The sequence below is a fragment of the Vulpes lagopus genome, chromosome 2, assembly GCF_018345385.1.
Source record: "Vulpes lagopus strain Blue_001 chromosome 2, ASM1834538v1, whole genome shotgun sequence".
Taxonomy (NCBI): Eukaryota; Metazoa; Chordata; class Mammalia; order Carnivora; family Canidae; genus Vulpes; species Vulpes lagopus.
In genome coordinates, this window is record NC_054825.1 from 128,847,228 (window position 1) to 128,872,552 (window position 25,325).

The following is a 25,325-nucleotide window of genomic DNA, read 5'->3' on the forward strand; positions in this document are numbered from 1 at the left end:
GTGCTGCAGTCACCAGTAGCCATGTACCTGCAAGCTAAGTGGCACAAATTGAACCCAGTTGATTTGGAAGTTTACTATGTTTGACAGGAAAAAAAGGAAGGCAAGAAGATAGGTCCAAAAGATTGAGAAAGCATGAGAGCCTGCTTCCTGGATCTCATACGCTGGGATATCTGTGCTCACTGGGGCGTTCTCAAGCTCAAGGGCCACAGGTGAAAAGGACATGGGGGATGTTCCGACAAAAACCACAGGACCAAATAAAGGCTCCAGAATCAAACCAACTCAGAAAAGTCAACATAACTGGAATTTCTCTATGGAGGGAATACCTAAAGAACACTGCACTACAGGGACTTCAGTCTCCAACTTTTATAGTTTAGTCTCCCCCAGGCTGACAGCTTCGAAGTCTATTGATCTACAAAAGTATTTATCAGGCTCATGTGTGTAGGGATTCGGAGCTTCCATTATGGTTAAAGGAGGATTCCAGAGGGTGTTATCTGGTTTAATTTATTGTGGCATTGGCAGGATGTGACCTTTCTATGCCTTATGGTTCAAGGAGGTAATTATAGTACAGAGCTGCAAGCCCCTGATTGGCGTGGGCCACACTCCTCAGGCATCCTGGCTCTACAGTGCCAGAAAACCAGGCAGGCTGGAATATGCTTGTGACATGACTGAGTGATTACAGGGGTAACCTGAAGAACCTGCTTCCTGATTGCATCATCTGATTCATTTATCGAAGCTTGGTATCTTGGTGCAGTGACAAGGCGGTGCAGAAGTATCAGAGCGATCTCGAAGACTCAGATAGCAGTGGCCTGCTGTGTTTTCCTCCAGAAGAAACTTGATGCCTATTACATTAGAGTTGAATTCTGAGAGTGATTAAAGTGTGATGGTCTACGTAACTTATATTTTATATGGAGCATTGTTAATTATGTCTCCATCTCTTGGGACTGTCCATAAATAGCCCTGGAAATTCTATAGTTACAAAATGTTGCAAAAACAAAAGATAAAAGTGTGGTGCAGGTTTTACAAAGGGAAATGATCTCCCCAGATGTTCTTTGGCCTCTCAGAGACTTGAAAGCCTGGTATTTTATTTTATTTTATTATTTTATTTTATTTCTTTCCTTCTCTTTTTTCTTTTCTTTCTTTTTTTTATTTAAAATTTTTATTTTAGTTTCAGGTAGTTAACATACAGTATTATATTAGTGTATAATATAGTGATTAAACACTTCCATGCATCACTCAGTGATCATCCTAAGTGTACTCTTAATCCCCATCACCTATTTCATCCACACCCACCTCCCCTCTGGTAATCAGCAGTTTGTTCTCTATAACTAAGAGTCTTTCTTAGTTTGTCTCTCTCTCTTTTTCCCTTTGCTTATTTGTTTTCTTTCTTAAATTCCATGTGTGAGTGACATTATATGGTATTTGTCTTTCTCTGACTGGCTTATTTTGCCTAGCATTATACTCTCTAGCTCCATCCATGTTGTTGCAAATGGCAATATTTTATTCTTTTTTAAGGCTAGATGATACTCCATTTTGTGTAGATACCACATCTTTATCCTTTCATCAATTGATGGACACTTGGGTTCTTTCCATATCTTGGCTATTGTAAATAATGCTGCTATAGACGTAGGGTGCATATATCCTTTTGAATTAGTGTTCTTTTTTAAAAAAAAAATTATTTAAGTACTCTCTATACCCACATGGGGCATGAACTCACAACCTCAAAATCAAGAGTCTCACACTCTTCCAACTGAGCCAGCCAGGTGGCCCTTGAATTAGTGCTCTGTATTCTTTGGATAAATGCCCAGTAGTGTGATTGCTGGATCATAAGATAGTTTTGTTTTTAACTTCTTGAGGAACCTCCACACTGTTTTCCACAGTGGCTGCACCAGTTTGCATTCCCACCAACAGTGCACAAGGGTTTTCTTCTCCAAATCCTTGCCAACACCTGTTGTTCTTGTGTTGTTGATTTTAGCCATTATGTCATGTGTGAGGTGATATCTCATCATGGTTTTGATTTGCATTTCTTTGATAGTGACTGATGGTGAGCATATTTTCATGTGTCTGTTGGCCATCTGGATGTCTTCTTTGGAGAAATGCCTGTTCATGTCTTATGTCCATTTTTACTTAGATTATTTGTTGTTTAGGGTGATGAGTTTTACAAGTTCTTTATTTATTTTGGATGCTGACCCTTTATTGGATATGGCAGTTGCAAATATCTTTGTCTATTCCATAGGGTTGCCTTTTAGCTTTGTTTACTGTTTATTTTGCTGTGCAGAAGCTTCCTATTTTGATGGAGTCCCAATAGTTTATTTTTGCTTTTATTTCCCTTGCCTTAGGAGACATATCTAGAAAGAAGTTTCATGTCTAGAAAGAAGTGCTGCAGCCAATGTCAAGTTACTGCCTGTGTTCTTGCCTAGAATTTTTATGGTTTCAGGCCTCATGTTTAGATCTTTAACCCATTTTGAATTTATTTTTGTGTATGGTGTTAGAAAGTGGTCCAGTTTCATTCTTCTGCATGTTGCTGCCCAGTATTCCCAACACAACTTGTTAAAGAGACTATTTTTTTCCCATTGGATATTCTTTCCTGCCTTGCTGAAGATTAATTGACCATATAATTATGAGTTTATTTCCGGATTTTCATTTCTGTTCCATTGTTCTTTGTGTCTGTTTTTGTGCCAATACCATAGTCTTTTGATTACTACAGCTTTGTAATATAACTTGAAGTCTCGAATTGTGACGCCTCTAGCTTTACTTTGCTTTTTCAAGATTACTTTGGCTATTCAGGGTCTTTTGTAGTTCCATACAAATTTTACAATTGTTTGTTCTAGCTTTGTGAAAAATGCTGTTGGTATTTTGACAGGGATTTCATTAAATGTGTAGATTGTAAAGCCTGCTATTTTCCATTAAGATTAAGTAATAAGGCACCAATCTAATATCTGAATTCTAAATGCACATGAATCTTTTTGACTTCTAAAATAGAAGCGAGTTTTTGAAACCTGCTTACTTTTGAGACTCACTCTTTGGCTTCCATGGGCTGAACTGCCCCCAAGTTCATGGCTTCCTGCCGCATCTGGTGGCTCCTAAATAAATTGCAGTATTAACCTCAGTTTGTCACTTAACTCTGCAGACTGAAACTTTTTTTTTTAAGATTTTATTTATTTATTTGAGAGAGGGGGAGAGAGAGTACAAGCTGGGGGAGCTGCAGAGAGGGAGAATCAGGCTCCCCGCTGAGTAGGGGACTTTACTCTGGGCTTGATTCCCAGCACTCTGGGATTGTGATCTGAGCCCGAAGGCAGACACTTCACCAACTGAGCCAGCCAGGTGCCTGTACTCTGTAGACTAAAACTTTTCAAAGCAGATAGTCTTGTGTTTTCCTTGACAGAACACATTCTGCAAGACTGTAATTTGTAGCTTCAGACCTACCTTAAAAATTGATGTCACCAAAGCAGTGAAAGCCACTTGCTAATTATGCCTTTTTTTCCTTTTCTTTCTTTTTTTTTTTTTTTTACACACTGTTTGGTTTCCCAAGGCCAACAAATCAGAAGGATGTTTTCCAGTTACAGTTCTGTCTGTGGAGCTCAGAAAGCTATTGTTTATATCCCACATTTGAATGAGAAGTGCTGGCTGGGTGGTATGGTGGTGCTGTGTTTGGCTGCCCTGCTGCATGCCAGGGCCAGGATGTACCCTGGTTCTCATGCCCTTTCCTTCACTCATTCACTGGCTGACCCTGCATGCCGCCTGCCCCTCCAGCTGAGTCCAGAGAAGCTGCTCCCTTGCCTTCACAGATAGATTTGCCTACGAAAGAGCAAGGAGTAAAGGGGGAGAGAGACAGGGTTCGTTTTGTTTTTGTTTAGTCAGATTTTATTTTATTATTTTATTTTATTTTTTTGTTTAGTCAGATTTTAAATCCGAAAATACTTCTCATATTCCCTCCTACGTGAAAGTCTTCACGGCTCAATTACAGTCATTTCTTGGGATCCCTGGGTGGCTCAGCGGTTTGGTGCCTGCCTTCAGCCCAGGGTGTGATTCTGGAGTCCCGGGATCAAGTCCTACATTGGGCTTCCTGCATAGAGCCTGCTTCTCCTTAGTAAAGTTGGGAGGGGGGGAGGTGTTCTTAATCTAGTAGGAACTTAATAAAATCATGCAGCTACCTCAGTGTCCTCCCTGATGTAGTGATGAGATAGTACATGTTCTTGTCTTTATTCTCCAGAAAGCAGTTGTAGCCACTTTAAAAAGAACAACATTCTTTACACTAAGCTCCAAGCACAGTCCCCTTTAATGAAAGATTATACTGAAAAATTAACTCCACATCCAAGATGATGTCAGTTTTCTGTGCTTGAATAACTTAACAGTGTTCTAGGGTTTTTTTTTCTCTTGCTTTTTCATTAGCAGCCTTCTAAGCATTTCTTTCTTTGAGTTCTTTAATGTGGTGCATGTAATTTAGTAGTGGTCAAATAGGAAAGTGCGGTGTTAGCTTATGCTTGTAACAAAAAGGTAAAGAATCTGCTTCTGGGAGAATAGTTGCACTTCCCAGCCTCCACCTCCGGGGGGCAACACACACACACACACACACACACACACACACACACACACACACGCTCCAAATATCTCTGTATAAAGGAGGCCCAGATTGCAAGTGCTAGGGTTTCTTCCTGTTGGGGATACAGGTTTTGCAACCAACCAGTCAAATAAAGGAAGAGAGGGAAAAAAAAAGCAAAGCGCAGTGTTCAACCTGGGGTTTCAGTGCCACTTAGAGACTGAGCCAAGAAGCAGCAGGAAGCTGAGGGGCTGTCTTCCTGCTAGAACTACACAAGCTCACTGGGTAGAAGCCACTGAGAGAGGCTAAAAAGAACTTAGGGTTTGGGGGATCTTGTTCAGCATCCAGAGCTGACATCCCTGTGTCTTAATGTTCTTGGAAGGCAACACTAAATTTAAAATACAGGAGTACATTTGGTGCTTAAGTTGTTTTTCTTTCAAGCCCAGAAATGATACATTTATCACTAATTAAACAATAATTGCATTATGGAGTAATGAAAAAAATTGCTTATAGTATAAATAATATCCAGCAAAGCTTAAAAAGAAGGAATAATTTTTCCAAGTTCAAATTTGTTGAAAGAAACTTGAGTGTTTTGAAACAAAATAAGTTTTAAAATATAAAAGGGATGTTTTAGTCTTACGTTTAGCATCCTGAAAGCAGAAAAAAAGAAAAACATAAGTGTTAATAAAGGTGTTTTACACGGCAGATAAGTCAGTATCTTCAGAATCAATTTGTTTTTGAACTCCATAAAAGAGTTTACTATTGAAATGAGCCTTGTGGAGAATCCCCCTTTTAAAAGGGAAGTTAAAAAAAAATAAAAAATAAAAAAATAAAAGGAAAAAAAAGGGAAGTTATTTTCTGATAAATATAGTCACCCTTTAATTATACACATAAATCACCACAGGGGCTTCTGCCGGCCCTCCCCGAGCTTTGGAGAAGTGGGCCAGACTGCTGGCTCCTCTTACACTGGAAGGCAAGCTTCTCATCAGCTGTTTCTTCTTGAACAGAATGACCATTCCTGAGTAAAATATTTAACTATCTTAAAATAGACCATGAAAGAGAATCTGTTCTAGGCTTCCTAAACTTCATCTTGTCTCTCACCTCCAATTTTCCTCTTTATTTTTTAGATAAAAATATCTATGAAGGATGATAAATCAAAAAAGCTTGAGAACTTTTCTGTTTCCTCACTGACTTTTGTCTGCGAATTACCTTGACTTATAGTACAATTTCCCTTTCTGGTTTATATTTTCTGTCTTCTTCCCACCTTTCCTCCTCCCATACACACAAGGAATCAGAAAATGGTAGAGGAAAGATTTCTTCCATGAGAATTTTGTTCTTCCATGTTCTCAGGCCTCTTTCAAGTGACAAGTGGCTTGTAATAATCCTTGATGAATTGGGATGAAAATAGATTAGGTGTCAAGGGCAGAGAGTGGGCATGGATGTTATCTGTACAGTGGGCCTCTCTCTCACCTTTTGCCCACAACACAGGCCGAGAGCACATGGCCACTGCACGTTTCTTCTGTGTTGACTTCGACTTCCCTCGTTTTGTTGAGGGCTGAGAATGGGCTGTCCTAGGCAGAGAGAAGATAAACGATACATTTCTGGGTATCTGTGGGAGATGGGAAGGGGATGCACACCCAACAGAATAATCTGGTCCATAAGAAAAGGAAGCCAGAGTCCAGAGCTCTCCATCATCATCTTCTGTTCATCCTCCAACACTCAGTGAAAGGATTGGGGGTGGTGTGAGGGCAGGGGGAAAGGGACAAACGCGTGTTACTGATGGCCTCTTGGCGACATTGTTTCCTTAGACTTGAAATCATCTGTACATGGAAATTGTGAAGCCAGATGGAGAAAAGCAGAGTTTGAGAAGGAACAGATTTTGGTAGGATGGAGAAAAACAAACAGATGGAACCCAAGAAAGTTTTTCTCTCCCTCATTTTTACAGGAAGATAATTGCTCCTATTGTAGGGCTTTAGAGCTAGGGTTCCAGGCTCTGGATTGTAGAGTAGCCTGTGGTGAGTTACTGTAGGGTCCCATTCTATAAATAAGACAGGCCACAGAGGGGTTAAATGTTTGGCTCCTCCCTCACAAGGATGCTGTAAAGATTTAGGGGCTGAACATTTATGGCTTCCAAAGAAGCATAATTTAAGACTTTAATTCTATTTGGAGGATTCTCTTGATAAGAAAAGCAGCTTAAGTGTGCTTTTGTGATTTGATGTCACTAAGACACATGCTTGGGCTGTGAGTACTCCAGGCTTCATGAGGGGACTCACTGACCCTGAAATTATGTGCTCGGGAAGTGTAAAGAGTCTCATTTTAAAAACCATCAGTAAAGTCTGTGGGTGAGAAGAGCTGTTCACAGCTCTGGGGCAGCAAGGAAAACTGGTTTTTAAATCAAAGTCTCTGCCACTGCTGTTTCAGCAAGGTTCCCTGCCTCCTGGCACGTTATCTGTTGTAAAAGCTAAAATGGGTTGTAGAAGCAGGCTGAGAGCAAACAAAAGTCTGAAATATTTAAACAGAAGGAAATCTAAGTAGAGTCCATTGGCATGGAGAGAGCAGGCGTTTCCACATGTTCTGAAGACATTTAAATCATTGGATTGAGTGGTTTTGATAAAAAACATTGCATAAAATAAAAGTATGTCAAAACTTAGTCCTCTCTTAACAAACTGAGTTAAAACATTCTTGCTTCTCCCCCTTTATTTTCATGGCAGCCTATTCTACACATTGGATTATCTTTTCATTGGCCATTTAGAAATCCCTGTAATAAGTATTGAATGATTTTCTCTTAGCATCCAATTTACATAGTGGCTCTGGATTAGTTAGATCATTTGGATCAAAAGGAATGGTTCTGTTTTACCATTTTCAATTTTGGTTTTCTATCCGTGCATTTTCGGACTCTGGTGTGTCTGTCTGCTTGTGGGCACGTGACAGTGTTGTTCGGTCTTAAAACACTTAAGGGGCATATTGTCCATCTATGAAAGTTTGAAAAAATTTTGGCAAACTTGATGAATCACTGTAAAACATAACAGTGTGCTTTTCGTTTCTTGTTTGATTTTTTTCATTATGAATACATAGAAACATTTATGATATTTTCTGGGCATTTATCCAGTGACCTCTTAATAACTGTTATTATTTACCATGGGTCCGAGACACAGGGAGATTAACTGACTTGCCTGAGATCAAAGCCAAGAAATAATTTGCCTCTCTTCTGTTAAACCATGTTCCTGCCAAATTATTTCTTGAGTACATAATGAATTTACCTATGAGAATTTTTAGTTGATTTCTTTTAGATAAAAATGCATGTCAGTGAATGATTAGGGAAGATATGTTACTCTACATGAAGAGTAGCAATTTATAGCTTGCAAAGCACAAATCTTTCTCTTCTAGTAATTAAAAGGAAATCTTCCCTTGCTTTTGATAATTGGCAATGTTCTTGTTTGGAGCCGGCCGTGACAGCCTGTAGTGGCAGTTTGTGAGCACTAGATGGCACACGTTTAATGTTACAACTCAACACTGGCACAGACGGGAGAGTGGAAAGGAAAATCCATGGAAATAGGCTCCATTCTTCAGCATGGTCCAGAAAACTTGAGAGGCAAAACACATCCTTTATTCTTCTTTTCTTGTTGAGGGAGGGATGAAAAAATGTTTACCAAAGCTGGTCATATCAACTGCAGTAGGACTCAAAGAAATACCCTTGTAGAGCTTAATCGACTCACAATTGGATGCTAGAAAATCTCTGTTTGAGAACACAAATAGCATTTCCATATGGCTTAACCTTATGCTTTGAGCTCTGGCTGAAAAGATAGAGAACCTGAGTCAGGCCCACTGAAGCCCCACCTACGCCACAGTAGGTCAGCTTCTGCAGATTGAAATCATCAAAACCATCACAAAAATATTCACAGGATAAATTAGATTACTTTTCTTGTTCAAGATGATGGTATCTATATTTTGTTTTCATTACCTATTTTTACATCCTAAATAATTTGGTGCTAAATTTATAGTGCACTAAGATTTGATATTATTTAGTCCAAGATGGTAGTAGTCACTACTTTTCTTAATAATAATTCTAAATCACTATGTACTCATTGCCTAATAAGAATAAATGAAAAGATAGCAAGTCCAGACCTGACCTTGAGGCACTACTGGGCCATGGGGGGTGGTCAGACACATGGGCACATGGTGTAAAACTAGTAACATAGGCAGGCTCTGCCTTCACTACAATATGCTGGTGAAAGGTATTTTTACATTTCTCGTGATCCTTGTTGACTCTTTCTTATATGGGCCTATTGGAGAAAATGTGGAACATAAAGGAGTATAAAGGGGAAATAAAGCTTGATCATAATCTCTTTGCCCCAGGAGAACCAGCTTTTGTTCGTAATGCAAGCTTTTGCACTCATGTTGTTTTTTTTCTAACCCAAAAGAATATACCCATTTTCTAGACACCAGGAGTTCTAGACAGCTTATCTCCTTGATAATAAACAGCCATATATTATCAGTGAAATGCTTCTCATATTTTACTTTCTTTTGGTTTCTTCCTTTACAGCCTGAAGCAGCCTGCCACCCTGCCATATTCAGAATTGTTGATGAAATGTTCAGGTAAATGATGTGCAATTTCTGCTTATAATAGATCTAGAAGTGCTCAGTTTCCAAACATGAATAAAAAGTTTTGTGGTAGTCTCTGTCTATACCATCGGGAAGTTAGTTTCTGATTCCATCTTACTCCTTTGAGCTATTTGGTAAAACCTAAATGTCAGTTTGTATTTATAAGTCATTGCCTCAGAAATAAGATAACTTTCTTTATTTAAGCATTTAAAATTCTAATAATATTGGTAGAAAGGCAAAATTGAATTAGATAGTAAATCATTAAATGTTCACGTAGGATTTTTCTCAGCTCAAAGCGTAGCAGTGTATTCCCTTCACCACATGAGGGCTGACCAATCTGTTTAAAGGATTTTAAAGCTAAGGGAAAACCAAGAAAAATAATGCTGTTCTCAAGAGAGCTCTTCTGAAAGGCAAAATCATCTATGTGTGTTATCCTACAACACGTTAATTTTACAAGTGTGAATACTTCTTGTAAAGTCCATTGGATTTACAGATGATGAGAGATGAGAAACCACTGGATACCAGATTGGGTTATGGCTAGCAGTTAATAGGAGCTTGTTACCCAGGAAGGGTCTCCAACCCCTTTCCTGAGTGCTGGTGCAGCGAGGGTACTTACCCTCCCCTATCCATCCTCCTTGCACACAGCAGTAGAGCCTCCAGGGATAGCAACACTGGGGAAAGGAATTTTTACAACAGTAAATAACCCAGCCCTTGAGTTGGTCTTGAAACATACCAACTTCAGGGTAAATAAATGAACACAAGAATAAGTCAGAATGATGTTCTTGGTTTAAAGCGAGCAAAGTTTGAGTTGATTTCTTTTGTTTCAACATAAAGTTAGTTGTATGAAAATATGCAGAAACCAATCCAGGTACCACACAGAATTCTTCCACCACTTCCCTGGGTAGATTTGACCAAGGCATTTTACCCCCTTGGGCAGCTCTTTCTCCACTTGAAAACATGAAGGGTCTGTTGATTTTGCGTGCCTGGGCATTCAATGTGCGAATATTTCTAAAGAGCACCCAGGCCTATATGGAAGGGATATGCAATGCTTAATAATTTAAAAACCAAGAAAGGAAGCTCTGCAGATTGCTATTTTAATTAAAGTATTTAGAAAAGGAGTGACAGCTTTCTCCTACTTTCACACAAGGACTGAAATCTAATGAGCTAAGATATTGCTGAACCTTATGGCAGAAAAAGAATGTTTCCATTATTTCCTTTTACAATTCAGGCTCAAATGTTTGCCAGATTAATCATAATACAATCATGTTGTAATCTGGCTTTGCATTGCTCAGGTATGTACTCCTGGAAACTGATGGAGCCCCAGAGGTACTAGCCGCTATTCAAGTGTTTACACAGTGCTTTGTGGAAGCTCTGGAAAAGAAAAACAAGCAGGTTTGTTATATTGCATATATTATTCATTCCCCCAAAGAAAAAAAAAAGGCTGTTAAGAATATCTATCTAGGTAATCACAGAAAGGAGCACTTTATTTTTAGTGATTTTGGTAGACTCTTTTGCTTATGAAGAAAGCTTCCAAATGAATGCTCTAGCAAAGGTAAAACTATTTTAATTGAAAATAAATCAGGATAGTTCCTATCTGCCCTGTGCCCTGGTACCCAGAAGCATTTTTCTGCTGTTGTGTAAGAGGACTGTCATGCTGGCATGTGCCACCCCGGAGGATGCATTTTCCGGACCCTGTGTTGTATGCTCTCTGCCAGGGAGGACTCTGCCCTGCCTGGGCATTGTGGAATCTATATGGCATATGCTAAGAAGCAAATGCCACACATTACAAAGCAATTCTGGACATTCTTAATTACTAGAGTTTCCCTGCCTAGCTAGGAGATACCCAAATATGTATTGGTTTCCAGGAAAGAAAGGATCTACTGAGAGTGACAAGAGATTGAATCATTGTAGAGAAGCAGCTAGGAATGTCAGTGTCAGACACAATCAGTGAACAAGAAGCTAGTTATGGGGGCTGTAGGAAGACTTGTACTGAGGGGCCCCATCAGCAGAGGCAGACAATGGCTGCCAAGGGCTGAGGACCAATTAGAGGGACCTTGTGAAACAGGAAGCATTCCTACCAGAGCTTTCACTTTCGGGCATTTTAACTGGCCTATTCTGTGTGTGGTGCTTTGCCTGTTCACATCCCTGGGTCCACTGCAACTTCCCAGGAGGTAGGCCATGGTCCCTTATGATGCTTTCCACAGCCTGACATAAGAGAGCAGAACTGTGATGCTTAGCTCTGCTACAATCCCTTATACCCCTACACCAGAGAAATCTCTCACGTTTTAACAGATGTTTCCACTTTTTAAGGCAATCATAAATATTTATAATGTATTTTCTCCCATCCTTTTTCCTTAGGGAGGTTAACTAGACTGTAGCAAACCATGTTTCAATGGTACCCAGCCTGGAATTCGTAAGAAGAGCTCTGCTGAAAGGCATTGGTTGGCCCTCACACCTATTTTGAGGCATAACCTATAAATATCTTTTATCCTTCCTTGTGCATTATTTGTATTCCCAGTTAGGGACCAACCTGTGGAAAACCTGCCCTTTTAACTCCTAAAAACACCTAGGCTGGGGCAGAAGACACTGGTTAAAGCATTAGTATAAGTGTGTTTTTCTCATCAGTCTTGGTCCTGGCTGTTGGCCTTGGGCACTGTATATTTGGACTGGAGGTATCGTTGCTTTTAATTAATTTGTTTATTCTTATTTTCTTTATTGAGGTGTAATTAACAAATAACTAGTGTCAGATGTACAATATAATGATTCGATATTTGTATATATTATGAAATAAGTCTAGTTAACGTGTGTTACCATAGTTATAAATTTTTTTTTCTTGTAGTAAGTAAGAACTATTAAGATCTACTCTATTAGCAGATTTCAAACATGCAATTCAGTATTACTTACTGTAGTCACCGCGGTATACATTACATCCCTGAAACTCATTTTATAACTGCAAGTTTTTACCTTTAGATCCCCATCACTTACTTGGCCCACACCCCAGCCTGCCTCTGGCATCCACCAATCTATTCTCTGTATCTCTGAGCTCAAGTGGTGTTTTGCTTTGTTTTATTTTTTGATTCCACATATAAGTGAGATCATATGGAACTTATCTTTCTCTGTCTGACTTATTTCACTTAGCATAATGCCCTCAAGTTCCATCCATTGTTCCATGCACCTTGCCATTGTTGCAAATGGCAAGATAGCACTTTTTTTAACAGCTGAATAATAGTACATTGTATATACATAGACAATATTTTCTTTATCCATGCATCCATCAGTGGACACTTGGGTTGTTTTCATGTCATTGCTGCTGGTAAATAATGCTACAGTGAACATAGGGGATGCAGTTAACTATCTTTTTGAGTTAGTGTTTTCATTTTGGCAAATACCCAGTAGTGAGATTCCTAGATCACATGGTATTTCTATTTTTAATTTTTCGAGGAACCTCCATACTGTTTTCCACAGTGGCTGCACTAATTTACATTCCCACCAACACTGCACTAGAGTTCCTTTTACTCCACATCCTGACCAACACTTGTTATTCCTTGTCTTTTTGATAATAGCTATTCCAAAAGATGTGAAGTGATACTTCACTGGGGTTTGATCTGCATTTCCCTGATGATTAAGTGACGTTGTACACCCTTTTTGTGTACCTGTTGCCATCTGTATATCTTCTTTAGAAAAATGTCTATTCATAAGTTCTGCCCATTTTTGAATCGGATTTTTTTTTTTTGCTATTGAATTGTATGAATTCTTTTTTTTTTTTCAAGACTATTTATTTGTGGGCAGCCCAGGTGGCTTAGTGGTTCAGCGCTGCCCTCAGCCCAGGGCAAGATCCTAGAGACCCCAGATTGTGTCCCACGTTGGGCTCCCTGTGTGGAGCCTGCTTCTCCCTCTCCCTGTGTTTCTGTCTCTCTCTGTGTGTCTCTCATGAATAAATAAATAAAATCTAAAAAAAAAAAAAAGACTTTATTTGAGAGAGAGAGTGAGCAAGAGAGAAAAGGAGCAGAGGGACGGGCAGAGTGAGAGGGAGACTATGCACTCTGCAGGGACCCCAATAGGGGGCTCCATCAGTCACAGGAATCCAGTATCATGACCTGAGCCAAAGGCAGACGCTTAACAACTGAGCCACCCAGGCGCCCCAGAATTGTATGAATTCTTTATATATTTTGGATATTAACCCCTATCAGATACATGATTTGCAAATATATTCTCCTATTCAGTAGGTTGCCTTCTCATTCTGTTGATGGTTTCCTTTGCTCTACAGAAGCTTATTAGTTTGATGTAGTTCACTTACTTAGTTTCACTTTTGTTCTCTTTGCTTTTGGAGTCAGATACAAAAATTATCACCAAGACCATAGTTGAGGAACTTACCTGTGTTTTCTCCCAGGAGTTTAATAGTTTCAGGTCTTAATGTTCCAGTCGCTAATCCATTTTGAGTTTATTTTTTGCATATGTTGTTAAGATAGTGGTCCAGTTTCATTCTTTTACATGTGGCCATCCAGTTTTCCCAGTACCTCTAATTGAAGAGACTGTCCTTTTCTCTTTGTATATTCTTGGCTCCTTGGTCATATATGTGTGGATTTATTTCTGGGTTCTCCATTCTGTTCTGTTGATCTGTGGGTCTGTTTTTATCCCAATGCTGTACTGTTTTGATTACTATAGGTTTGTAATGAAGTTTGAAATCAGAGAGTATGCTGACTCTAGCTTTGTTCTTCTTAAGATTGCTTTTGCGATTCAGGGTCTTTTGTGGTACCATACAAATTTTAAGATTGTTCATTCTGTTTCTATTGATTTTCTTTTCTTTTCTTTTCTTTTCTTTTCTTTTCTTTTCTTTTCTTTTCTTTTCTTTTCTTTTCTGTTTTTAAATTTCTGATGCTTTTCATTTAGAATGGTATGCTTCTCAGGCTACATGGGCATGGAGGGGCACACACTGAGTCCCAGTGGGAAGCAGAGGAGGGATCCACAAAAGAATGAAGAATTCATTACCCTGACTTTGGGCTCAGAATAAGAAGGTGATAACCTCATGTTGCACAGGCCTGCATATGCATATATTATGTCATTTTTCTTCGTAGGGCTGTTTCTGATTGCCTGCCCTTTTTTTATATATAAATTTATTTTTTATTGGTGTTCAATTTGCCAACATATAGAATAACATCCAGTGCTCATCCCATCAAGTGCCCCCCTCAGTGCCCATCACCCAGTCACCCCCACCCCCCGCCCACCTCCCCCTCCACCACCCTTAGATCGTTTCCCAGAGTTAGGAGTCTCTCATATTCTGTCTCCCTTTCTGATATTTCCCACTCATTTTTTCTCCTTTCCGCTTTATTCCCTTTCACTATTTTTTATATTCCCCAAATGAATGAGACCATATAATGTTTGTCCTTCTCTGATTGATTTATTTCACTCAGCATTATACCCTCCAGTTCCATCCACGTCGAAGCAAATGGTGGGTGTTTGTCGTTTCTAATGGGTGAGTAATATTCCATTGTATACATAAACCACATCTTCTTTATCCATTCATCTTTCTTTCTTTCTTTTTTTTTTCCATTCATCTTTCGATGGACACTGAGGCTCCTTCCACAGTTTGGCTATTGTGGACATTGCTGCTAGAAACATCGGGGTGCAGGTATCCCAGCGTTTCATTGCATCTGTATCTTTGGGGTAAATCCCCAGCAGTGCAATTGCTGGGTCATAGGGCAGATCTATTTTTAACTCTTTGAGGAACCTCCACACAGTTTTCCAGAGTGGCTGCACCCTTTCACATTACCAACAGTGCAGGAGGGTTCCCCTCTCCAACATTTGTGGTTTCCTGCTTTGTTAATTTTCCCCATTCTCCCTGGTGTGAGGTGGTATCTCATGGTGGTTTTGATTTGTATTTCCCTGATGGCAAGTGATGCGGAGCATTTTCTCATGTGCTTGTTGGGCATGTTTATGTCTTCCTCTGTGAGATTTCTGTTCATGTCTTTTGCCCATTTCATGATTGGATTGTTTGTTTCTTTGCTGTTGAATTTAATAAGTTCTTTATAGATCTTGGGTACTAGCCCTTTATCTGATATGTCATTTGCAAATATCTTCTCCCATTCTGTAGGTTGTCTTTTAGTTTTGTTGATGGTATCTTTTGTTGTGCAAAAGCTTCTTATTTTGTTGAAGTCCCAATAGTTCATTTTTGCTTTTGTTTCTCTTGCCTTCATGGATGTATCTTGCAAGAAGTTACTTTGGCCAAGTTCAAAAAGGGTGTTGCCTGTGTTCTCCTCTAGGATTTTGATGGAATCTTGTCTCACATTAAGATCTTTCATCCATTTTGAGTTTATCTTTGTGTATGGTGCAAGGGAGTGGTCTAGTTTCATTCATCTGCATGTGGATGTCCCATTTTCCCACACCATTTATTGAAGAGACTGTCTTTTTTCCAGTGGATAGTCTTTCCTCCTTTGTCGAATATTAGTTGACCATAAAGTTGAGGGTCCACTTCTGGATTTTCTATTCTGTTCCATTGATCTATGTGTCTGTTTTTGTGCCAGTACCACACTGTCTTGATGACGACAGCTTTGTAGTACAACTTGAAATCTGGCATTGTGATGCCCCCAGCTATGGTTTTCTTTTTTAAAATTCCCCTGGCTATTCGGGATCTTTTCTGATTCCACACAAATCTTAAAATAATTTGTTCCAACTCTCTGAAGAAAGTCCATGGTATTTTGATAGGGATTGAATTAAACGTGTAAATTGCCCTGGGTAACATTGACATTTTCACAATATTAATTCTTCCAATCCATGATCATGGAATATTTTTCCATCTCTTTGTGTCTTCCTCAATTTTTTTCAGAAGTGTTCTGTAGTTTTTAGGGTATAGATCCTTTACCTCTTTGGTTAGGTTTATTCCTAGGTATCTTATGCTTTTGGGTGCAATTGTAAATGGGATTGACTCCTTAATTTCTCTTTCTTCAGTCTCATTGTTAGTGTATAGAAATGCCATTGATTTCTGGGCATTGATTTTGTATCCTGCCACACTGCCAAATTGCTGTATGAGTTCTAGCAATCTTGGGGTGGAGTCTTTTGGGTTTTCTATGTAGAGTATCATGTGCCTGCCTTTTTAATTGACAGCCATTTCTCATCATTGATGTCCTGCCTTCTTGAGTGCTCAGTCTGGATTAATCATAACCCTTAATGCATAATAGCCCATGTCCTGTGTGATCCATGCATGTGATACTTAGATCCATGATCTTTCCTTTCTGTGTTTTATTCACTCGTGCATGCATTTATTCTTAATGAAACGAGTATCTACGTATCTGATATCCAAAGGAGACCTGGATGAGTAGCAGTAACTTACATGTATACATATAGCCCATCTCTGTCTTACAGCCCTGCCTTTCTTCCCTCTGTAGCCACTGTTTTGAAGTTATGTTTATCATTCCTTTAATTTTTCTGAAAATGGTGTCATCACATATATGTGATTTCCTAAAGCATGTTTTCTTTACTTTTTTGGACTTCATAAGACAAACAATTAACAAGAGTAGCATACTGTATGGAGTCTTTTGAGCCTTGCTTTTTCCACTCACCAAGATAGCTCTGTGTTGTGTGTAGCCATGGTGGGGTGTTGCTGCATAGAACTGTTAGGAAAGTGGTAGTAGGCCTCTGGGTTGTTTCCACATTTTGTTTTCTTTTAGAAATAGAGTTGCTCTGAATATTCTGGGATATATACTTAGGAGTGGAAGGGCTGGTTATTAGGTATGCAAAGATTTAGCTTCTGTACATACTGCCAAATTGTTTTCATATGTGGACGTGCCAATTTATACTCCCCTCAACAGTTTATGAGAAATCCCATTCATCCACATTCTTTCCCATTGTCAGAAATGTTTTATCTTCAGCGCTTCGCATTCTCTTTTTATCCTTTCCTCTCACCCTTGTTGTATTTGGCAAGCACAGTGCAGCTCTATCAATGTGCCCAATTGGACTAGTGTTGCCACAGCAAGTCACTTTTTCTAAACTTGCGTAATGGCTCAGTACAAACAACAGATCATTTCAGGTTCTGGTTCCAGCAGTGGCAGAGTCCAATAATGTATTAGACTAAATCTCCTAATAAAAATTATAAATTCTGAGCAAAATATGTTTTCAAAGTATTTGAAGGTACTAGACAGCAATCAAAAGAGCAGATAGAAACTGGAGGAGATTTAAGCCTTGAAAAAGGAAACCACATTGGGGTTTCTGCTAACTGTCTCCGTAGGTTTCTCATGTGAGGAGTGGGAAGGGGTTATGTGAGGGTTCTGGGGCCCAGAACTGAAGGCACAATCTGATAAACTTGAGGTGTCATAAGACAGGGTTGTGAGCTGTCAGAGAAACAAAAAACAAATAAATGGGACAAAAGAAAACTAACATCAAAAGTTAGATTTAAACCCCAAAGTACTAAAAAGTACATTAATTACAAAAATTAAATAAAAATTAGCTAAATATGCTAGTAAAAAAGACACAAATGTCATATTGGATAAAAAGCCAAGATCCAACTGTATGTTGTTTTCAAGAGACCCATTCTAATTATAAAGACACGGATAGATTAAAGTAAGAGAAAGGAAAGAGATGAGTTATGCAAATAAGCACAGAAAGCTGATATGACGCAACTGGCACCAGAGGGTGTAGACTTCAAGACAAGGAGTGTGGCCAGAGATAAAGACGGACATTTTATAATGACACAGTTGTCAGGTCATCAGGAGATATACCAATTATAGATGAATATGTGCCTAATAACAGAGTTCCAAAATATATGAAGCAAAAATTGACAGAAATAGAAAGGCAAATGCATAGTCACATATAAAATACTTAAGGAGACATCTGGGTATCTCCGTCAGTTGATGTCCAGCTCTTGGTTTCGGCTCAAGTCATGATCTCTGGGTCCTGAGGTTGGGCCTGCATTGGGCTCTGTGTTGAGTGTAGAATCTGCTTTCCTTTTCCTCTGACCCTCACTGCCACGCTTTCTCTCAAATAAAAAAAAATAATAATAATAATACTTAGAAGTAAATTTAATAAAAGATGTATAAAACCTTTACACTGAAAACTATAGAACATTGCTTAAAGAAACTTAAATGAGAGGGCAGCCCCGGTGGCTCAGCAGTTTAGTGCCGCATTCGGTACAGGGCCTGCTTCTCTCTCTGCCTGTGTCTCTGCTTCTTTCTCACTTTCTCTCTCTCTCTGTGTCTCTCATGAATAAATAAATAAAATCTTAAAAAAAAAAAGAAACTTAAATGGGTGAAGTGTGAACCCATATAATTTCAGAACAATGATCAGAACGATTTTGAAAAATAAATTCAGAAAGAAAGAAAAAAAACCAAACGAGTAAACTCATACTACCTGATTTCAAGATTTTAAGCTACAGTAATCAAGACCATGAGGTACTAGCAAAAGGATAGATAGATCAGTAGAACTGAAAAGTCTAGAAATACATATCCATATAGTTCATACAATATACATACACATATATGTGTGTGTGTATAGTCAGTTGATCTTTGAGAGAGACACCAAGGCAATTCTGTGGGGAAAGGAATGTTTTGAACAAATGGGCTGAAACAGCTGGATATCTATATGGGAAAAAATGAACATCTACTTCACAAAATAGAAAAATTAATTTGAGATGGATCACGGACTTCAACGTAAATGCTAAAATTATAAAGTTCCTAGAAGAAACATAGGGGAATGTCTTTTTTACATTGGAACAATCTAAGATTTCTTAGAAAGGATGCAAAAAAAAAAAAAAAAAACCTGTAGTGGATCCCTCGGTGGCTTAGTGGTTTAGCAGCACCTGCCTTTGGCCTAGGGTGTGATCCTGGAGTCCCAGGATCGAGTCCCACATCAGGCTCCCTGCATGGAGCTTACTTCTCCCTCTGCCTGTGTCTCTGTCTCTGTGTCTCTCATGAATAAATAAATAAAATCTTTAAAAAAATTCATAAACCATACAAGAAAAAAATGAGTAAATTATAAATTTCATTGGAATGAAAATCTTCTTTTCTTTGATAGACATCATTAAGAAGGTGATAAAGCAAGCCACCAGCTGGGAGAAAATATTTTCAATAGATATATATGCCAGAGAACTTGTGTTCAGAATATATAAAGATCTCTTGGGCAGCCCAGGTGGCTCAGCGGTTTAGCACCACCTTCAGCCCAGGGCATGATCCTGGAGACCTGGTCTCCAGGCATGATCCTGGAGACCAAGGGCTCCTTGCATGGAGCCTACTTCTCCCTCTGCCTGTGTCTCTCCCTCTCTCCCTCTCTGTGTCTCTCATGAGTAAATAAATAAATAAATATATTTTTTTTAAAGGATCTCTTACTTCCTAAGAAACAACTTGTTTTTTTTTTTTAATGTACAAAAAAATACACACTTCAAAAAAATATAGAAGTTGGCAGTAAGTAAACACATGAAAATTTGCTGCCAAGAAAAATGCGTCATAAATGCATAACAAGGTGACATTTCATACCCACTGGAATGGCTGTAATTAATAAGATTGACATTACCAAATGTTTGCAAGTATGTGGAGCAACCAGAATGCTCATCAGTAGCTGGTGGGAGTGTGAGATGGTACGACCACTTTGAGAAACTACGTGGCGTTTTCTTAATAAAATTAACATGCATCTACTCTACGACTCAGTAATTCCATTCCGTGGTATTTACCCAAGAAGAATGAAAGCACATGTCCACAAAAAGACATAAATATGAATGTTAATTTGACACTTTTTTAATAGTAGCCCCAAATACCCATCAATAGGAGAATGAATAAACATTATGGTATATTCATACAATGATTATTTCAAGCAATAAAAAAAGAATAAAAGAATGAAGTACTTAAGCAGAGTAACATGGATGAATCTAAAAAAAAAAAAAAAAAGAAGTTGAGCCAAACCAGACACAAAAGAATGCATATTCTATGATTTTATTCATATGAAATCCAAGAATAAGCAAAACTAATCTCTCTTGCGGAAATCAAAATAGTGGTTGCTGGGGAATGGTGGAACCACAGAGGAACTTTTTGGGGTGACAGAAATGTTCTGTTTTGACTGGGGTGATGGTCAGATAGATTTACAGATTTACCAAAACTCATCAAAGCCCGTCCACTTCACTGTTTCTAGATTTTCCTTTAGTTTCTTACAAAAGTACTTCAGAACCACTTTGCCTTCTGAAGGCATAAATAGCTATATCACTTTGGCCCTCAAAGCATTACAAGCACCATTGTTGTTTTATGCTTTTTTGTTGTTAAAAAAATCATGCTGGAATACCTAATATCTCAACCGCCTTGGAAACTCTCATTTAAATAGTAGAGTTAATTGGGTTCATGTGAGGCAAAGAACTGCTATGAAGACATCAGAAAAACATCAGTTTATTTTTCTTAAGCCTCAGAAAGTGATTTCAAAAAGGTTCATTTTTCTGGAACATATTTACAAGGTTATTGGAAACATTTTTTAAAAAATAAATGTTTAAGAAAACATTCTGACCATGTTAATACTAATAGGTCTTTTGGGGGCAGATGATGGAAGATTTTGTTCTTAATATCCCTTTCAACCCTAATGCTCATGTGGTTTTGAATTTTTTATTCTGTTGTAGCTGAAGTTTACACTCAAGACCTACTTTCCTTATGCTTCCCCATCTCTCGTCATGGTGTTGCTCCAACACCCAAAAGGTATGTGAAAGTTAGTTCTGCTAACAAATCATGACCCTTCCCTACCAGTCCCTTATCTATAAAACAAGAGAGATGAAATTGCTCATTTCTAGCATCACTTTAAGCTCTCAGGGTCTCACATTCTGAGGATTTTGATATGAGAATTTTCTGGACTTCCCGGTTAATGATCACTTACCAAAAGAAAGGGAAAAAATAGTCTCTCGTTAGGTTTTGATAGTCTGCTCTGGATAACACAGGCCTCTGCTGGTGCCAGCCAGAACTACCTGAATGCTAAGAACAGGCTAAGACTTGGCTGAGGAAGATTAGGACAGTACATTTATTTGTATTTCATTCTTTCCACTCTGTGTGCCTTGTTGCAGAAGAAAAGATAAAATGATGAACAAAGCCTGGGAAATTTAGGGGAAATTTCTCCTAACTAAGCCAAGGGAAGACTTGAAAGAATTCAGTAAGTGTATTAGATCATGGCCTTCTCTGGTCTCATTTGCCAGCCTTCTGTTGGCCACATCCAGTTGGGAAAATGATGATTCCATCCTTAAGCCAACTGGGGTTGACCAGTTAACATGTCTAGGAACTTGTATTTTGGCAGCATTTCAAACATAGAGAATAAAGGTATATCCTTCCCCACTGAAGCCCGGAATCTGAGGAAAAGGCAGCACTCACACAGCAGACTGCCAGAGAAGGTGGCATTTGAACTGTCTATGGAAGGGAAAAGGAAAGATCCCATGATACTGCCTTTTTATTCCATTTTTGTTTCCCTTTTTCTTGAGACTTGAGAAAACTGTTCAAGGAAAGTAGATGATTCAAAGTTTTAGATCATTTTACAAAATCCAATTCTTTCTCTTTCTAATAGATGTAAGTTCTCACTAGAATGACCCATCCGACCCTTTCCTGTCAGGTGCTAGCGGTGGAGGTGGTAATGAGGCTGGTAGGACCTCTGGTCAACGGTTTTGTGAAACTTACTCTGTGGGAACACAACAGGAGAACTTTGATAACGTGACAGAAAAGTCAGCAATATTCTTCCCAGGGGTACACTTTATAGCTTAGGGCAGATTAGAGAAGCCTGAGTTTAGTCTATGTGAAAAGCTGGATGAGCTCCAGAAAAAAATATTGGAGTTGCTTTTTTTTAAGTTGGGAAATCTATAAACAAAAGACTAAGGTGGTACCTGGGTATGAATGCAGCCATTTACCTTTTCCTTTTTGTCACCATCTTGGATTTATGTCCAAATATAAAGAAGTAAATTTTAGTAGAAATTCCTCCTCTACTGCTTTTTAGCATTACTTTTGGAAAAAATGAATGTTAAGTTCACAAAATTGAAGTATTTTTTAATAGTAGAATCTTCTATTCATCAGAAATTGATTTTGTGCCCACTATAAAGTCCTGTGGACATAAAGGATAGATCACTTAAGAGCCTTGACTATCCGAGAGCTACAAGTAGAGGGGGACATAAAGGAAGTATCTAAATATTTAATATAAAGAAGAAAATGAAAAATGCCTTCAAAGGCTACAAATCAAGACTTACAGGCATTCAGAAGAGGGAAGGATAATGTGTGATCCTGTGACATTTGTGGAGTTGTTAGCAGTGCTTACCACATACTTATATTACCTTCTCATGTATTTTTTTTAAGATTTTTTTATTTATTTATGAGAGACACAGAGAGAGGCAGAGACACAGGCAGAGGGAGAAGCGGGGTCCATGCAGGGACCCAATGTGGGGCTCCCAGAACTCCAGGATCACACCCTGGGCCAAAGACAGATGCTCAACCACTGAGCCACCCAGACGTCCCACCTTCTCATGTATTTAATTATGGAATCTATCTCTGCGTGGAAATGTAACTTTTTCAGATGTTGTTTAGAACTGCAGATACATACATGTTCAGATGTATCTAAAACCATGGAATAATTATTAAACCAGAAAAATTAACTCAAGAAAACACATTTGTTTGTATGATACCCATGTATTATTTTCCTGGCCTTTTCTTTCCTATAAACCTGAAATAATATTCTGAATTCATCATAATCATGGAAAAACAGTTGGGCATCTTATCCTTAGTTCCTTGTTGACTTTTATTACCATCCCCATGTACTTTGAAATCACAAATTGTCAGTGGTGGGGGGTGGGAGGTGTTGGATAGAAAAGAAGAAAACCTGTGGTATCTGTAGCATAACATTTCCAGTCCTAGGGTGGGCTGCTTATGAAGTTGGTCTACTTCTGTGGACCTGAGTTAAAGAGCCTTTGAAGTTTTTCTGTGTAACACTGAGGATCTTCCCAGTCCTAAGGGTTGGACCTCAGCTGGGAACAGCATGAGACCAGTGGTGTGGGTCCCATGGACCAGAAAAAATAAGGCCTTTTTCCAAAGCTCTTCTGCTCTTGCTGCAGATGATCCTAATAGGTTTGACTTTCCTTCAGCTCTCTCTCTTCTGTCTCTCTACCCACAGAGATCCCACAGGAACTGTGGCTTCAGACACTGAAACATATTTCTGAAATGCTCAGAGAAATAGTTGAAGACCAAACGCACAGGTAGGCAAATCCTGACGACTCCTAGGTCTGCATCACAGTGGTTTCTCTTGATCTGCATCTTCATTTTACAGAGGGCTGACAGGGGATGGCATTACTGGTCTGTAACCTTCTCCAAACAGGGAAGCATGTTGCTGAGTGAGAAGTGGAGGAAGCAGATAGCTAGCTGCATGTATCATTTTGAGCAGCTCAGAATCAACAGATAAGTATGTAAATACCTTGTATAGAAACCATCCTGAATAATGGCCGGCATTGGATTTTGAAATATCCAAACAAGCATAACAAAAGAAAGAATAGACCCACCCTATAAAAAAAGCAGCGTCCACATCCTGCCCCTGCCCCAGCCATGCAGGAGACAGGTGGTGCCCTCTAGATCCCTTGGTCTTCTCCCTTCCTCTGTATTCTCTAGGGAAGGAAATTCTAACCTCCTGCACAGTAGGATAAAAATGCCCCCCCTTTCTCCTCTTTTTAATAAATATTTGTTCAAAGTTAGAAAATCCATTTTAATATAAATTAATTTTTAAAGATTTTATCTATTTGAGAGAGAGCAAAGAGACATGAGCTAGGGGTGGGAGGGAAGAGCAGAAGGAAAGGGAGAAGCAGACTTCCCTCTGAGCAGGAAGTCCAACGTTAGACTCCATTCCCAGGACCCCGAGATCATGACAGGAGCTGAAGGAAGATGCTTAACCAACTAAGCCACTCAGGCACCCCTAAATTACCTTCTCACATGACATTAAGTACCCTCTCACATATATTATTTTCCTAAAAGCAGTCACATTTAGGCTTTACTAAGTTCCTTTAACATAACACCCTTCAGCTTTCTCTCAACTTACTTTTTTGTAGAGTACAAATATTTTATTTGTAGTCTATACTAACCTACTAAGACTGTCTTTATTTGTTCCTTTTGCCACTATTCCCTCATGAAATTCTCTGTAATCTCACTGAGCCATCCTGTATTCTGGTTGGTGTTCCTTATGTTCATGAGAGCTAGTAGCCAAGTGGGAATCAGAGTATTGGCCACGCTAGCAACCTGTAATACCTGTCAGCCCCATGTGCATCCTTTCGAGTTGTCTCTGTTGAAGAGCAGAACCTAGACCTAAAATCTCATGGGACTCCTACCTAACTTAGATCTGCTTTAATTAAATTTGAGGGTCTGTCTGCAAGGAAGGGTGGGTGAGGAGGTTCAGACAGTTTCTCAGCCAGCCTCAGGGACTGCCTTACACACTCAGTTACTAGTAGAAAAGAGAAGACCAGGCCCATTCCTGCAAGACAAGCCATGAGCTCTGATCCAGGTGTGATGCCTGCCTTGGAGCTGGGAGCATGAGAGAGTCCTGGCTCAGCTTATAGTGAGATCTGTAGGGAAGAACCTTGTGGAGCCTGTCCCCTTGTGGAGCTTTTGAGACATCATAACCCAGCTGGCCACTGATGCAGCCCACAGAGCACCACCTTTCCCTCCTGTGGGACAAATAAGTTTAATATTCTCCTTTTGTGACGCCTGGGTGTCTTAGCGGTTGAGCATCTGCCTTTGGTTCAGGGCATGATCCCGGGGTCCTGAGATCGAGTGCTGCACTGGGCTCCTCACAGGGACCCTGCTTCTCTCTCTTCCTGTGTCTCTGCCTCTCTCTGTGTGTCTCATGATTAAATAAATAGAATATTTTTTTAAAAATACTCCCCTTTCTTCTTTTCTCTCTACTGTTCCACAGCTAGATTTCAAAACATTTAATAGCTTATTCTTGGAACAGATGCAGCAGACCCAGATCCAGCCAAGAGGGGCCTAGAACTCTCCTGTTCCAGGAGTTTCCCGGGTTCAGAAGGAAAGTTCTGATCTAAATTGATCTCAGGCCAGTCTTGCCCCATTTTCTCCAGAGGAGATGTTAAGCTGCTGGCATGATCACTGTAATTAATGGGTCTTTTCCTCGTGCAGAGTCTACCCTTTAAACAACCAGTGCACCTCTCAGTTCCCAACATGACAAACGGATAGCTTCTAACTTTTCAGCTTGGACATATATGCGA

At 39.3% G+C, this 25,325-nt stretch overlaps 1 protein-coding gene across 6 annotated transcripts in view; it reads left to right on the forward strand.

The window, feature by feature from the left end:
• FANCC (FA complementation group C) overlaps nucleotides 1-25,325 on the forward strand; it is a 272,119-nt gene that overhangs the window by 231,392 nt on the left and 15,402 nt on the right. For all 6 annotated transcript variants that reach the window (XM_041735278.1, XM_041735303.1, XM_041735305.1 and 3 more), the window contains 4 exons: nucleotides 9,081-9,133; nucleotides 10,432-10,531; nucleotides 20,721-20,796; nucleotides 23,234-23,315. In XM_041735278.1, the coding sequence (XP_041591212.1) occupies nucleotides 9,081-9,133; nucleotides 10,432-10,531; nucleotides 20,721-20,796; nucleotides 23,234-23,315 (311 nt within the window). The remainder of the gene's footprint in view (nucleotides 1-9,080; nucleotides 9,134-10,431; nucleotides 10,532-20,720; nucleotides 20,797-23,233; nucleotides 23,316-25,325) is intronic.